Consider the following 17,027-nt stretch of genomic DNA (forward strand, 5'->3'; position numbering starts at 1 on the left):
ATTTTGTAGTTTCAGAACATAGCAAGATTTTATTCTTTCTGATTGCAGGCTTATTTAAACAAAGAACAAATCTTTTAAATTAAGACCAGGTATGATTTAAGAGACAGTAGATACTGATGAGAGCAGGACATGCGTTCTAGTCTGGGTTACAGTACTGTAGTCTTTGCAGATTACTTCTTCAAGAGCTGTGATGTGGTATGAACTACCTTCAGCTACATTAAAATGTGCACTGATAATAGTCCAGCCTCACAACATTGTAAATTTCAGGTTTGTTGGACTTTACTGTTTTCTCTTTCAAACAGCATCTTTCAACATTTCAGAGACCAAATCGGTGTGTAACTGGACTTACCTAGTGTACATAGCCTATTTAAAATTGGTAACATCTTTTACAGCACAGGATCTGGGATTGACCAAGATAAAAGCTCTCAGTGTCATGATTGCCCAAAATTTCTGTGTTTTATGTTAGATAAGTACTGTTTTTCTTCTGGTAATTACTTCCTCCTGACTCCTTCCTTGATATCTTAAACAGATTTGGAAAGAAAAAAGAAGATAAAAGTGGGAAAGCAGATCAGAAGGGGAATCCAAAGCACGACATACTTAAAGAAGAGGATCTAGAGAAAATGAAAGATGAACGTGAAAGGTGAGTAAATGATGACAGCATCTTAGTTTGTCCGAAGAAAAACTTCAAAGCAAAGACTGCCTGAAGTAAATGGTCAGACAAGCAGCCTGACTGGAGAAGTCCTAGACTGTGCCTGCTTGGAGACAGGTCCTGGCAGTGGACAGTGTTAGGCTGTTCTCTGGGCTGAGCTAGGGCTGCTATGTTACAAGACCCTGCCTTCCTGCTCTGCTTCTCTGTGCTTCACTGTGTAATTGCTATTCAGAATTTAACTTTTGCTAAGCTAGTCAAGATGAGTTTCTTCAAAATCTGTTTCACTTCTGGACATGCCTCAGACCAGCAGACTTACATTTTTTTCCCTGTATTTCTCTAAAGCACTAAACTTTCTTCTTTCTCCCCTGGCAGCCTCTGCTGTGTTTTTCAGTACACCAGGCCTTTTAGCTCTAGCTGGCTGTACCACTAGATGGTAGTTTTTGTACTTAAGTATGTTCTTGTCTACACAAGTTTGCTGGTTAGTCTTGTGTTGCAGAAGTATCTAGTCAGCAAATGCTGAGTAGGCAGACAACAGGAAGAAAGCAGGTCTAAATAGTTATAGTCAGTCTGAATAGTCAGCAGCAAGGGGGTCTGTAAGCAATCAAGGAATGGGGAAGGGAATGCTGGGCAAGACAATAAGCTGAGTTCATAGACACCACTTGGCCACCAGTAGTGAGTTGCAGTATTTCTGAAGTAAGGTTCCGTTGCTGAAATACAAGAAACTACTGATGTGAATAAGGCTAGATCTCTGTCTTGTTCATAAGAGGTTCCCTTTTAATGCCCAATTTTACCAGCTTTGTTACCTTTCCAGATAGAGAATGTGTAATTTTCTCCTTTTGTACATCTGTTTATGTCTGGGATGGTTTGTAATTGCTCACAAGGCTTAGCAGGCTCATCTCTCCCCTTCTCCAACTCATGCAGGTGTCCTTCATGACATGCCAGTGGGGGTCATTGCTTCTCTCTGATGGTTGCTGTCAGAAAAGTTAAAATACCCATATTTGCTGACTTTAAACAGATTTCTGCAGTTGCTGTAAAACTTTTGAAGCTGTAGTACTATGGGTTGTCAGTGAAAAGGGAAAGCTGTCTGAGGTGTCTTTGGACACTGGAGAATCCTCACTGGCAAATCCTGCTCCTAGGAGATGAGCAGCTGTAGTTCATTTTGAGAGGCAAAATCTTTCCCCACAGTACAGATGAGCACACTGCCCAGCCTCTGTGGTGCTGGCCAGTGCCCAGGGAAAAGATATCCTGCTTTCATTTGAGTCATGCAGTGCATGATCAGCTATGTGAGTGGATTGATAGCTAATGGATTTAAGGAGAAAAAATAAATCTAAGCCCTAACCCTTGAAGTCTGCTGCTAAGATTTGTTCTACTCATTTTAAAAGCTAATAAGGTATCCAGTTGCTACAGTGCTTCTACTGGATATGCTTAGCCAGTGTTTTAAGCGTTTAGTTCATCTAAGCTAAGTAATGTCAGGAGAAACTTTGTACCATTTCTTCTTAAATTTCTATATTGCTTCCTAGATTTTGCTAGATTGATGAGTGCCTTTATTTTAAACTGCTGACTCCCAATTTGGCTACTGGCAATTTGAGAGGTATGTGTCCTTCATTTTAAAGAAGCCAGTGTCTTTTATTAGGATCCTGGCAAGCTAAGAAGCATGTATCCCATCTGTTAAAGGGCCAGTGTCATTTAGTAAAATGTTGGCAGGCTGCAAGGAGTGAACCCTTCTGTCTAGAGGTCTAACATTCCGATTGGACATGAGATAATTGTTCTTAATATTTCTTTAGCATTCTGTGGAGTTTTTTAAAATTACAGTCATTGATTGACAGTAACTTGGTAAGACTACATTAGAAACTGGCAGCTGAGTGTCTTCAGCATTCTGGTTTCTCTAGTAATGATTTCAGTTTTGACCTGGAAGAGTTTACGACTGAAATGGAGAACAGCAGGTGTGTTGAGAAGTGGATGAACCAAGATGATATTTTTAACCCACTTATTTGACTCTTCTTCTATAATGCACAAAAATAGAGGTATACACTATTTTCTATCAGGTAATATAACTTCCATACGGTTTGAGGATTAAAATTAAAAAAATAATGGAATAAAATGGAGTGATGGAAATTTCCTTGCATTAGCCTCAATGCTATGCAACATGTGCTATAAAAACAGGCAAGTCACTTCAACTCACTAAATGAAATAAGAGCATAGTTGTATTATATATGTGCCAACATAAAAATGTTTATGGAGTGAGTCTTGAACCTTTCTTGAATCATTTGTAAGGCATGGGTAGCTATCTTTCCTAGAAGAAAGTTACATACGGTAGCCAGTTCTCATATATGGGTGAGAACAAGCAGGGAACTGATAATTCCTCTGTACTCAGGCCTGGTGAGGCCAAACTCTAGTACGGTGTTCAGTTTTGGACCCCTCACTACATGAAAGAAATTGATGCCCTGGAACATATTCAAAGAAGGACAACAAATCTGTGAAAGGGCCTAGAACACAGGCCTTATAAGTAGATGTTGTATTGAGGAACATGGTTTAATGGGAAATATTGGTGATAGGTGGACAGTTGGACTGGATGATCTTGGAGGTCTTTTCCAACCTTGGTGATTCTGTGATTCTATGAACTGTTTGAGTAAAATGGGGGAATGGGAACATTATTTGTCTTATACTTAATTCAGACTTTTTGCTTTGTTGTTAACTATTCAACTAATGATAAGGCAGTAGACAAGTTTTATAGCTCAATCTTAAGATTTAGTAATTCTATAATGTAATTCAAATCCAAGATTTTAATGCACTTATTGGCAAAGCAAACCTGGCTGCACATCCACACCATACATGTTTCTGCTTCTATGACTTCAGTTGCTGCAGTTCTGCATACTTGGTCTCATCTTTACAAAACCAACCTTTGCTGAATTTTGCTAGAGAATTGTATATTTTTAAATAAGTTATATGTTAAAACTATAAGGAGCATAGGAATAGAACAAATGGGCTACAGAAATGCAGCTTATTTTGTCCCCTTGTGCCTGTGAACAAATCCTGTATTTAAAATACAGATCACTTTTCTAACATTCAACCTTTTTAGAGTTCATTTAAATACATACCTGATTTTACCTTTTCAAGATTAGCTAAGTAATCTTTTCTCATACGCAATCTATTTACTACAGTTTTAAAGTCACTTTGCTTAAACTTCAGTTTTCTTAAATGCTGACTGCCTAAATATTTCAGAATCTGTCATGCTAAGACATACTTAAGATTTTTCATCTGACAATTTTTTTTAGAGGCTGAGCTGTCCATTTTTGGACACCAGTGGAAGTGGTCAGAGTAATTGATTTCTGGACTGGGTGTGACAGGATTAATGATCAAGTGTGTTTCAGCATCTTAGCAGCTGTGGAGCTTGCATGGTTTTGGAGGTTGGTTTTACATTCACTATATGCTTGGCAGATCTCCAAAAAACAGAATACTGTTCCAAGATCTCAGCTGAGAAATATTTTTCAAAAGGAAGTACTATTTTTGGTTTATGGGAGTAGGTCATCTCTCAGAGTTTTAGGAAGGTTTTTTTGATTGGTGCCGTACAGATAACAGTAATATCTCACGGAATTCCAGGGACAGGCCTGACAAAATTTTCTATGTTCTTGGATGCAGCTTTGTTCCAGACACTTTGACAATAATTACAGACATGCAGAAATGTCAGATTTGATCACTACGCAATTATGGATTGGCCGTGTGGTCCAATCCCAGTGACTCTGTCTTTGAAAGGAAACATCAGATCTTATGTAGGTGTGCTGCAGAAACGTAAGTCCATCATGCTCACAGTAGGCTGGGTTTACTGCTTGCACATGCACTGTACAATTCTTTCTCTATGCAGCAAGTCTGTCACATCAAGAATGTGTTAGAGCTAGTAGGCGTATGCAGACAGAGCATACAGCACTTATTCTGTAGTGCGGATGCTTCCCAAAAACATCGGACTTGCTGCACATCGTTCCACAGCATGGGTTTGCGTGGACAACTTTTTATGGGCCACCAAGTTTCAGATTTAAACCTTAGAAAGTTAAAGTTAATTGAGTATTTCCCCAGCCTAGCAATTCTTATTTCTTTCCACGTTTTCTGATTCTCACTTCTCTGCACAGCTCTCTGTACTGCCTTGTAGCTGCACTTCTCTGGAGCAGCTCTGCATCCTGCACTAAAATACTGACATCATTATCATCATTATTTTTTACTGCTTGTATTCCCTAGCAGTCCCAACCAAGATGAAGGTCTCATTGTGCTCCTTGCTGTTAGGAAAGCTTGTGCCTGACCCTGTGAACAGTTGAAGTAGCAGAGACAAAATCTGGCAGAAAAAAAATGTGTCCCGGGGGTGGGAATCTGATGTGCAGGCAGTGCAGCTGCTTGTCCAGGTTCCTAAAAAGTCCCTGTCAGGCCAAGGATTTGTTCCAGACTTCAGCCCCAGGCCTTTTATTGCAAAGGCAGTACTTGATTATATGACTGCTACTTCTGCAGGCTACAAGTGGTTAAGGGGAATTTGGGATGTTAGGCATTCCTTGTTTAGTAATAGCTTTATCTGTGTCCAATTGAATATGAAGTCAGCACCTCCTCTGAATTTCACAGTTTTCTCCTCCCCTCCATATCTCCCTCAGCTTTTCCCTTGCCACAGCAATGCAGTAACACTACAACTTTACCAGGATAAGTCAGAACTTCCTGGCACAGGTAGTTTAGGAGGACTGACTTGATATGTGATGCAGTTCTTTGAGGTGGTGGTTTGTCCTCCCTGACTCTGGTCAAGTGGTTCCTTGGAATGAGGCCCTATTTTAAATAAACTCATTATTTTGTTCATGCTTCAAAGAGTTTGGCTGTAATAAAGCATGTTCTCCAAAGGTCTAGAATCTGCCCATAAAAGGGAAAAGCAAATGCTGTCTGAGATTTATTTTGATCAAGCTGACTCAAATCTGTATTTTTAGTGTGTTCTGTATAAATTACTCAGAATCTATCATTTTAACAACAAGATGTTCTCCTCATTATTAAACACTGGAAGAGATCCCCTTTTTTCTTTCCTTCCAAGCAAGATCAGGGGTTGCCTTTAAGTTTTATAAAGTCTGAAAATCATTGTAAAACAAACTAGAAAAATACACTGGGCAATTGAGTTTTATAAGTAATAATTTGTTTGCCTTTCAAATGCAAATGAAGTGACTATAAATTGAAAGAAAAGTTTTTTTGTTTTTTTTTTTTTCTTGCTTGAGATTATTTTACTGGAACAGTCCTGCTGAGACCGAAGTCTCTCTTCCAGCAGAGTTGAACATTTCCTTCAAATTAGAGTAAAATTTCACAAAATAAGGCACCTTATTGAACAAGAGGTGATTTTAAATAGAGCGTATGAGTTGGTTGAATACAGAGGCACCCTGTGCAAAAAAATTATACTCTTCACTTGTTCACTGGTGCACTGGTTTTGTTAATGGGTCTTGGTTTTGTACTCCATTATTGGAATTAATTAAGGAACTTCTTTAACAGTATTTAGTTGTTGCATGGAATGTTAGAGATGCAGAAGGAACATCTGGCCAATGCTTTCTGAATGTCTGAACTGTATGCTTAAGTTACAGAGCATCTCAAGTTTGGGTAAAATTAAATGGTTTCAGTTTTTGTATTAAAGACTGAGTTTCCTTTACTTTTCGGAAACATTCCAGAAATTGAAGAGAGCTTCTCTTGTCTTATCAGCTCTGGGGCTTGTTGCCTGTTCCCATAGTTTAAAAAAAAAAAAAAAAAAAAAAAAAAGTCAATACATATGTTTTTGATATTTGGCAAACAGAGATTTAATTTTGCAGCTGTGAGATTTCTGTATGAAGGGAATGCATCTTACAGAAATAAAAACATTTAGAGACCATTCCTATATAAGAGAGAATACTTGTGAGTGAAGCTCCTTCCATGTCTTTCTGTTAGCATTTGCTTTATTATGTTTAATTACAAACAATTTGTGTTTTACTGGAAATGAAAATGAAAACAAGAATAGTTGCAGGCATGGCAGTGAGGTACAGAAGCCAAATTGTTTTGAATCAGAAGTTGAAACAGCAACAGAAGTATGATTTAGAAATGTGTGGTGCATCTCAGGATGTATTTGTAACATACACAAATTGTTACCTCCCGCATGTAGTTTTTGTGCCTCACAAGGTCTGAAAGTATTATTATAGCAGTTTTGTAGCTCACTGTGATCTCTGATGAAACATTGGTAATTGCTGCTCTCACCATAAACCACGTGTTTTTTGGGGCTCCTGAGCTTGTGCATCATTATTTATGAAGGGTTAATCCAACAAGGCGTATCTGTCCATTGAGAATGCCTGACTTTGCAGCACAGCTAGGTCCTGTGGTTTAGGCAAAATAAAGTGTTGGATGTGATCCCAGTTTTAATACTCCCAATTTATTATAACCATTGAACCCTGATCAGATCACGGATTGGATTGGATCCCAGGTTTTTAAATGTCCCAATTTATTGCTGGCTTGCAACCCTGATAAGAATACATATTTGATTAAAGCTTCAGTTTTCAAAAATTCCAGTTAATTACTTTTAGATTCTTATTAGATCATAGCTGTGTAGTATGGTATGTTGAAGTTATGAAAAAGTTAGTGGATGATGTTGCACAGGTCAAGGTCATAGTTTCATTTTGTGCTGACAGTATGAAGTTATCAGATTTCTGTTTATTACTGTGGCAACACTTGCACCGGACAGGAGGACAGATTAATCCCAACCCCATTGATTCTGAATGATTCTCATTTTAGATCTGCTGCTGCTCTGCATACCAGAATGTGTAATAAAAACCTACCACTGAACGCTGAGAGGCTGATGTGAAGTTGTGAATAGCTGAGGTAGATGACTCTCACCTGCCTCTGACAGGTTGTGATGTGGCATTTAGAACCAAATAGAGGCCTGAGGTTTCTTTACTTGGCTAATCTACTGCCGGAAGATATTTGTCTGAAAACATTAGATTGAGTGTTGATCCCAGACTGTCCTACTTCAAGTACATTAAGAACGGAGGACTGCAAAAATGGCACATTAAATCAGTCCTTTTCTTCAACTGTCACAATACTATTCCAGGTATTGGAAACTGCTGGATATAGCACTTCCAGATGTCAAAGCTGTGCCTTCTAAGTTACATCCAAAGCCTCATCCTTGCGTCCTTGGCTTGCCCTTCACTGGGTCACTGCTTTCACTTTGCTTCCGAGACCACGTCCCACCAGCTGTACTCACCTGGTGGAAGGCTCAGCAGGGCAGCCCAGCAGCAGCAGCCTGCCTCACTCCTGAAGAAACATAGTGGTGTGGGGCTGTTCTGTATGGAATGAGTGTGATGGCTTGATGTTTTTAAACATGGTACTGTGAAACAGAGATATGGATGTTTGAAATACCATGAATGCAGTGAAACTGGTGGGTGTACAAGCCAGCCTGGTAACAGAGGGGTTTTGGGGAGGCAGACCACTCTGGAGTAGAGGGATTTCTGTGATGCAGTACTGAATGTAGGTCAGCTCTTGGCCTACCTCAAAATCAATAAGGGCTTAAGAATGACTTGGAAGCTGCATTTTCATACTTTGCCTTCTATTTGTGATTTATGACAGTCTATCATAAGTCTTTGGCAAGCACTTTGAAGTCATGCCACAGCATGGAATTCCTGTTCTCGGAATCCCTTACCAGCAGGAAAAAAAAGTTACAACTCATAGGGATGGAGAGGTAGACGGGAAATCAACTTGAATGCATAATTCTCCATAGCAAATAAACCAAAATTACTGAAAATCTTGAAGCTTTCTCTTCTGGGTCAAAGCTGGGTTTTGCCTTCTAGTCCAGAACCGTAAATTAGAAACAACCTGTGAAGCCCAGATGGACAGGCAGGGAACATTCCTCTTCTTGAACAGGGAGATTCTGTTCAATTGATTCCAGGTTTGGTGTTGAAGTACAGAATAAAGAAATGTACCTGAGATATGCTATCGTGTGGAGCTAGGTTTCCTCCTTCTATCACTAAGATTCAATTTAAAAGGAAGCATGTTGTGCAAATGCATGAGGTCTTGTTGAAGGAGGAGGCCTGGGGATTTGGAAGCTGCTGGTCATCCTACTGGGACTGTTCTCAGCTATGTTACTGCATGTGGTTTTGGATGTTGGGCTCTCATGGTACATCAAATCAATGTTTTGTCTCCTGTGGGCATTACAGTGTCTTAACATTCTAGTGGTATTTTCCTTAACACCAGTGCTAACAGATTTCAAGGTTTTTGATTGATACCTGCAGCAATTGCTGTGCCTGAGCTAGTCAGGGCAAATGGGTACATTCACACTCCATCTTCCCATAGTTTTTTCTGAGAGTATAATGCTCATTGCTTATCTGCGGAATATCTCTGAAATGATTTGCTTGATGTCTTGGTCATGGAGGTATCTGTGGATTTGAGTGCAGTTAGTATTATTTCCATTCCTGACATGGTTTATATTTTGGTACATATAATATTTTAAGTACATTACATTGTTGCAGTATTAAAAATAAATTAATTAATTTTAAAATCTATCTTTTTCCACAGAGGTAGTAAGGGAATGTAATCCCTTAAGAAACATTTCTTACACTCCTATTCAGCATGTTGAAGCGTCTTGTAGCCTCATATGTATTTCTGCTTGGCTTTTGATTACTGGGGAAAAAAGAACGTGACATAGATTTAAAGCCATCTGGCTTAGGTGTCAGTAGTGGTGTGTAGCTTAGTGATTTGTATGGTTGAAGCTGAACTCTCTGCCAGTCCCTGCGTCATCACATCCTCCTTATGAGTTAATTTTATGTACTAGATTTAAGCTCATCAGAACATGCTTCAATCCCATGTCCCAGGTGATCTGAGGGCCACAAATCAGCACTGATCCCATGAAGTGATAGGCTATGTGTGGGTGAGTCAATTCAGAACAGAAGGTAGAGAGTAGGAGAATAACACAGAATAGTTACAAGTAGAGAAAATTACATAAGAAAATCCAGCATTTAATATACATGAGGTGGTTACCTGGTTTTAGTAATCAGCTTCATTTCACCAAATACAGAACTAATGTGGACAAAAGTGAGCTCCTGAAACTTTCTCAGGCTTAACAGCAAAGGTGTAGTCCTGCTCTCATTGAAGTTCACAGGCAGAAATGCACTGATCTTGTTAGAGACAAGATTTTCTTTAGAGGGCAGGATCCAGTGTGGGTAGGTAATTGTGCTCTGTCAGCACTGAGATAAAAGGAAAAACACTACAGTACCTGTCTACTCTATCCAAAGCTCACACTTGGTCATCAACAAAAGCATCATGTTGTGGTACAAAATGGCTGCATATCTTATCCATTTATCATTAACATAAGACTACAGAGACTATTATGTTTATTTCCCTCATAGTTTTTTGCTTACAGCCCTCCAAGGGCTGCTTCCTTAGTCAACTCAGCATTACATGAGAGCTGTAGGACAGTTTTCCAGAACAGGCAGTGTTGTAACTCAGGTGTTTTGATCATTGGACAAGGTAATGCTTGTTGTAAGATGTGTCTATTTAGGCAGAGTCAGTGTTCTACTTCTTTGAATTTATGAATGTTTTTTTTCATTTCTGAGACTTTTTCTGTTCTTATTTACAACTATTAATACTAATCATGAGGGAGAGGTTGTTCAAATCCAGCACAGTAGAATGAGATAGAATGAAGAAACATTTGCATGGCTTATGGAAAGGTGTTTTTATCAGAATGCCCTGAAAGATAATGCTAAATTAGATATTGTTTGAGTCTCTATGAGTTCACATCAGATGTCTTCAGTTTACTGGCAAGAGGTGTCTTTTTATTTTATTTTGTTTTATTTAGCTATAAGGCTGCCTCTAAAGTTTTTCTGGGTTATGATTGAAAAAATACAAATGAGTCTTTTCCTAATAAAAGGTGCAGGTATGAATCGGATTGTTAATGTCATCATAGACCATATCTGCCTGAAAAAGATTATGAGATAATAATAATAATAATAATAAATAGAAATTAAAAGCACTATACTGAAATTATTTCCTCAGATATTCAAGTAAAATATATCCATTCCCATCAGTGATTATGGTTTATGAATATCTGAAGGCAGGATGTATTCAGTCCACTATTATGTAAATGAATGAAAATACAGTATTTTAGTTACCAAAATATATTTTGCTAGCAGCTAGAAAGAAATTAAAATATTAAACCCAATGGAAATCTAAGTGACCTCCTGCAGAAATAGGTTACTTTCCTCTAGACAACCCGTTACTCAATATATGTATGAATTAGGTAAATGAGAGACAAAAGCAGAAATGTTATGTAAAATCACAGTTGAAGTATTAAGATACTAAATCAGATGTAAATTGAGTAATCATTGCAGTATGTAGATCTCGGGGGGTAGTCACATGAGCAGGGAAAAAAGTAGAACGGCTTTTATTCTGCTGTTCACAAGGAGCAACCAAACGAGTGGAAAAATGTTTAATATCTGAATGATTTTAAAGCACTGAAAGACCAGGTCCTTTTTTAGAGTTTAGGTACACCTCAGTCTGCTTGTACACATACTCATTACCTACTCCTCTTTTTGTGAACAGAATAAAAACTGTCCTAAAAGACCTATGGCTCCTGCCCTGCTTCAATTGCATGTTTTATCTGTAGATGTTATTCTTCCCTCCCTCCCAAGAATATCATTCATTGCTTTTGACAGCAACTTGCTTATTCATGTATGTATTTGCTCTTCCCCGAAGTCTTTTCCTTTGAATCTGCCATACAAGAAATGTTGCTGTATTCATCTGAAGGATTAAATGAGGTCTCTGAACCACTCAGTATTTTGCTGTTGTGAAATATGCAGTTTGGTCAGCAAGTGTATTTTCTTTCCCTTTGTGGTGTTTGACTACATAGATGGGCAACTTGAGGCTCAAACCATGTCATTCTTTGTGCTATGCTCAGGACTAAACACTTAGTGCAAAAGAAAGTAGTATCACCTTTATGCTTTCCGTGAAAAGTTGGAAGAAAATTGTGCATTGCTGCCTTCTTGGGCTCTTTGAACAACTTCATAGCTGCCAGTAGACTCTGAGCACCCTCTCTGCCCTTAAACATAAGGGCAACCTTTCTGCGGCAGCTCAGCTTTTTTACAAGGGCTTACTGACAGCATTGGGTTTGTATGCTACTCAATGTTGTGCTAATCAATTTTTTACCTGATCTTGAGATATAAACAGAGAATAGTTTGTTTCCAGCCACAGGGGGTGGGAGTGACCCTTCATCTGTTAAATAGGAATCACTTGGTTATTTCATCCTCGTACTAAACAACAGATAAAGCTGAAGCTGTAACAGCTTAGCTGAAAGTATTGGAAAAGCTGCTGCTACTTCAGTAAATAACAAGCAAAAAAAGAACTGAAAGATGACTACTGAGGTGGGATGAGGCATGTGGAAATGACAAATGTGCCTATATTTTCTTGTGTCCTGGTCCCAAGGCAGCCTCTGCCTGGTGGGCCAAGAGGTGAGGAATATCTGTCATGGCTTTTCCCAGCCCTCTTGTTCCGTTCCTGAAAGCATTCCTGGATGCGCTCCTTAAGTGTCTTCTGCTCAGTTTTTTTGTTTGTTTGTTTGTTTTGTTCTGTTTGTTTGTTAATTTATTTTCTTGAGATGGTCCTTATCCCTTCCAGCAGCTGCCTCCTTCTGCATGAGATGCTGGCTTCTAAGCTGGCTTTTGCCTGTCAGTATCCCTGTCGCTGATGTCAGGCTAAAGCACTTTAGGTTGTGTTTGTCACAGGCAGTGAATGCATGTGTGGTCACTGACAGTAGCTCACCAGAAACACAGTAACTTGTTAAGCCACAGTGTGTCAATGGTGTGTCTGAGCTCTGCTCTGCTGGAAGGTGCCGCTTGGGCTCTTAACCCTTTTATGGCTGTTGCCCTTTGGATATGTGTGTCTTTTCATGTGGTAACACATGAGAAATCTGTGTATATGATCTCTGTGGGTATGTCAGATAGGAAGATTAAAGGTAAATGAGAACATTTTCTTGATTTCTAGTTCTGGGATCATGCTACCAAATGTTACTTGAGTGCTTTGAGAATACCATGTCTCACTTTCAGGAGCAAATGAGGTTTATAGAATCCTGTCTTCATCTGACTCCTAAAAGGTAGGATGCAACATATTTTGAAAGTGAAGCCTATCATTTAGTGAGGTTATATATTTTATCACATTCGAGTTTTTTGCTGAAATGATTTATTTTAGAGAAAGTGATAGTGGGTCTCAAAAACGACAAAAAAGATAAAGATAGGATGTGTGTTGGATGCTGTTGAGGAAAGGGTGGGTCACAGGAAATAAAAGGGCATTGCTTGATTCAGCACTTTCTGTTGCTTATTCTCTGGCTTCTTGTGTGCAAAGGTTGTGTTTTTACAGAAAGAGAGCTAAGGGAAGTTGATGTAGTTGCCATGCTGTGATTTAACTGGTGTTCAGGTGGCGGAAGAGAGCGAGTAGGATTGATATGGGATACCCAAAAGGAAATATAGTTAACTTCCCTTCATTTTGAGAGGCGCTTTTTTCCTATTCTCTCATCAGGAAGTTTGTAGAAATTTCAGTGCTACACTAAATTGCTCAGATGGTGACCTGTGCCTCTTCTCATCTCTGGTTTCACTGCCAGCATCGTGGTGCTGAGTGACATTTTATCTTTTGTCACAAATTTGCACCAGTTGTTTTACCAGACCCATCCTGTGCTTCAGCTCTTGGACTCTTGTGTGATTGTTGTTTGCTGTTAATAACTGTAAGCTGGTTGCTATGGATATTGTGTTGATTTTGAAGAATTTTCTTTGTTTTTGTTGTGGGAAGTAAAGGTAATGCTTTTTCAGACAGGGAGGAAGGTGCAATGTAAAAGGAATAGAATGGGTTATAGCAGAAGAAGCCTGCTTAATAGGATTGGCAGAGCTTCATGGATGCGATGGAAGGAACAAGCACATTCACTTTTTTTATATCTCAGTGAAGGATTCCTGTGCATCTACTGGGATGCGCTGTAGAAAAGAATGCATTAAGACTGGGCAAAAATCATGATGCTGAAGTGCAGTCAAGCTCTTCAAAACTTCAGAAGATTGTGAAACAACTTCCAAGGTGAGAAATGTAAGAGAAGGCCTGGAAAGCCAGGGAAATAGCGAGAAGGTAAAAAAAAGAATCACTTGTCTGGCAGTTTGTTTCTGTGTATTAGAACATTTGGATTGAAGTGAAAAATGAGATCACAGAGCAAACTTTATGGATTTGTGCAGGAAAGTAAGAAGGAAACAAAAAATATTAATGCAACTGTAGTAGTCATGTTGAAAAGACGAAATATCGATCATGAAAAACTTCACATAACCTGGTATTGACTGGTCAGTATGGTATCGAATGGAAATAATTGTTCCTGAGCAGGTTCAGTTTGCAATAGTGGAAATGATTGGAGGTTGCATTCACAAGGAGAAGTTGAAGAAAATAGGCTTATTCACAGGAACAAAAGAAAATTGAGATGACCTAAATCCTGCTTTTCTTGTGCTGGATAGACCAGTATTGATAGCAGGACAAATTACTCTCAGCATCAGACATGAAAGCAAGAAACACATGGCGTTGCTGTGCTGCACTACTCTTTTGCTTTCAAATACATCTTAAATACCTGAGGGATAGGTGATGTATTGGTCCAGGGAATGTTATGTCTTCTCATTTTCTGAGAAGCTGTTGTGACTCACTTTGCAAATGTGTACCATGCACTGGTATGTGAAAAGACCATTCCTTGAAGTACAGCATCATCTTTTTCTTGTGTATGTCATCCCATGCAAGTCCGTAGTAATTCCCTACTGTGTCTTGAACTTGTTCATCAGCTGTAAGTTGGAATGATACAAAAATGGTAACAAAGATGGTAACAGATGTTCAAAAGGTTATTTATTAGGAAAACCTCACCAATATGAATGCCTTCACTGGGAAATGCTGAGGCGATCTCCACCAGGAAGCGATAGCCAAGAAGTTCTGCTTTAGTGGTCAGCCCTTAAATGAGGTCTAGAGGAGGTGGAGTCAAGCTCCACTCCTGCCAGGAGCACAGCTAAATTACTCTCACCTGTGCTCCCACAGCTGACCTGACACTTGCCTCAGCTGATTAATCAGAGGTTCAGGCTGTGAGTACCAATTTCCCATACACTCAGCTGATATATTCCTGCACTGAAGTCTGTTAGACTTTTTGATTACTGATAGGGACTAAAACTCACTAGTTTTCCATATTTTTAAGAACATCCAAGTAATCTTTTTCAAACTTTTTCTGAAAAACAGAAACAATCTCAAAGTGCTCTATGAGTTTTAGTAGATGAAAAGCAGGATAACGAGAAGCAAGGGTTGCTACCAAACAGATAGAATTGTTGGGTGCAGGAGCTAGTAGTTATTTGTGTGAACTTTTAAAACAAAGATAAATAGATTTTTACATTTTTAATGTAATCCCATGTGGGACATGTAAAATATTAATCCTTCTGCAAGAGGGTTTCTCTTGAAGTCTGTTTATGTATAAAAGATGGAAATGAGAAGCATAGACCTCCCTCCCTGCCTCATTGATGTCTGAGGCCGTATTTGCAGTAGAAAGCCACCCCTGTTTCTGTAGCACAAATGGGTGCTTTCAGGTGTTGAACTACCTGGAACAAACTTACACAGATGGACCAGGAGTTAACTTTTCCCCAGGTTCCTTTATGTGAATGGTGAGTGCATTTTTTCATGTTTTTTACACACAGACATGGGCAGGCTGACTCCCTCCACCAAACCCTGCTGTAAAATCTCTCTTTTATCTTTATTCACAAACCCTTGGAGGATAAAGACTTTTGCATGCTTTCAGCTGCTTTTTAATTATTGCTGATTTGCTAGCAATAGTTTGTGGTTTAGACAGAAAGGAATGCTGACCACTACTTTTTGGTTCCTGGTTTCACATAGAGCTCCTCCATGTTAATTTTTCTCCCCCTACTATTGCCCGTTGTTTTCTGAATAAAAGTATGACCTTTACCAAGGAATACATCAGTGTCACTGATAGTTTTGCCAAGGGTAAGTTGCATGTCCCATCATTCTGTGAATGCCACTAGCCTCTCACCACATCTCAAGAAGCCATCGTCCAGCTGAGCCAGAGCAATCGGCAGTAAAATGAAAGAAGTGCTTTGCTAACTGAATTTATCACATGTTGACACCAGACTGTGCCCTCCAAAAGATTCTACTGGATAATCTCCCTTGCGAATAGAGCAAGAATTGTGCAGCATCAAAGGCATGTTTTGAAGCCTGTGATGGCTGCAAGATACTGGCTCACCTGTGGGAGGCTGTGCTCGCTGCTAGTGCCTGACCTGGGCCAATGTTTGAATGCAAAGTGGGGAGTGTGTGTGGCATGAAAACCTGAAGCAACAGAGGAATAGGGCGAAAGGTACAGAAGATGGAGATTATGCAGAGGAGAGAAACTCCAGGAAGAAAAAAAGGAGAAATTCTGAGGAATTCATAGGTAGCCTAACTGTAGAATCTTGGGAGGTATTAAGGATATAGATGAATTATAGCTGCTTTTCTTCTTATTTAATGTCTAAGAATTATTGTAGTAGATTTCAATCAGGCCTTGTGGTTACCTCTAATGAAACTTTAAGAAAAATTTAAGTGTGAACTCGCTGGGCAGAGATGGGGAGTTTGAAGAAAAGCAGAAATGTTGTGTTGTGATGATGCTGATGTCTCTCCTGGTCTCTGTAAGAAAATATTGAGGAGAAAGGCTCCATTGAGGAAAGGCAGAGTGGATGGTGGGCATCCCTTCTGCCAAGGGCCCTGTGTCATTTGCAGGTTCATCCCACTGTAAAACATGACTGTATTTTTAGGTATTAAAATCTTATCCTTTTATTTAGCATCCTCACTAGATATATCCTAGCACAGATAAGGGAGTGGCCTAACTAGAAACCTGCATGATATACTTTAATGTACTCAGGCATATGTGTAGAAAAACAAGTTGTTTTCATTATAGTTATTTGTGAACCTATTTAGGTATAAATTATTTGAAAAGTAATTACCATTTATTTTGATAAGTATAATTCTAATGAAACAAAATAAATGGTATGAATCTTATTCCTCGCTTACTTAGCTGCTTCTTGTCAGACTGAATCATCAGTGCTAAGCTCCTGATGTGCTTATCTCTTTCTTGAAGGAGCCATCTTCGCCAGGCCTGTTCAAGATTCTCCACAAAATCTTCATTTTTCACTATGGAGAGTCCTGAGACCATTATGCTTCACTAGGGCAACAGTCTGCTTATATCTTTTGTACTTACTCTACTGCAGTACAAATTATACTATTCCTTCTACAGTGCTGTGGTACTTCAGATAGTCATAGAATCATTTGAGTTGGAAGGGACCTTTAAAGGTCATCCAGTCTGACTCCCCTGCAATAAACAGGGACATCTACA

General features: G+C 39.1%; 1 protein-coding gene across 3 annotated transcripts in view; it reads left to right on the forward strand.

Moving 5' to 3' along the window:
• The window catches only part of PARD3B (par-3 family cell polarity regulator beta), a 361,423-nt gene that overhangs the window by 266,888 nt on the left and 77,508 nt on the right, over nt 1-17,027 (forward strand). For all 3 annotated transcript variants that reach the window (XM_072341851.1, XM_072341853.1, XM_072341852.1), the window contains one exon: nt 530-640. In XM_072341851.1, coding sequence (XP_072197952.1) covers nt 530-640 — 111 coding nt within the window. The remainder of the gene's footprint in view (nt 1-529; nt 641-17,027) is intronic.

Source organism: Excalfactoria chinensis, chromosome 7 (genome assembly GCF_039878825.1).
Source record: "Excalfactoria chinensis isolate bCotChi1 chromosome 7, bCotChi1.hap2, whole genome shotgun sequence".
NCBI classification, from domain to species: domain Eukaryota; kingdom Metazoa; phylum Chordata; class Aves; order Galliformes; family Phasianidae; genus Excalfactoria; species Excalfactoria chinensis.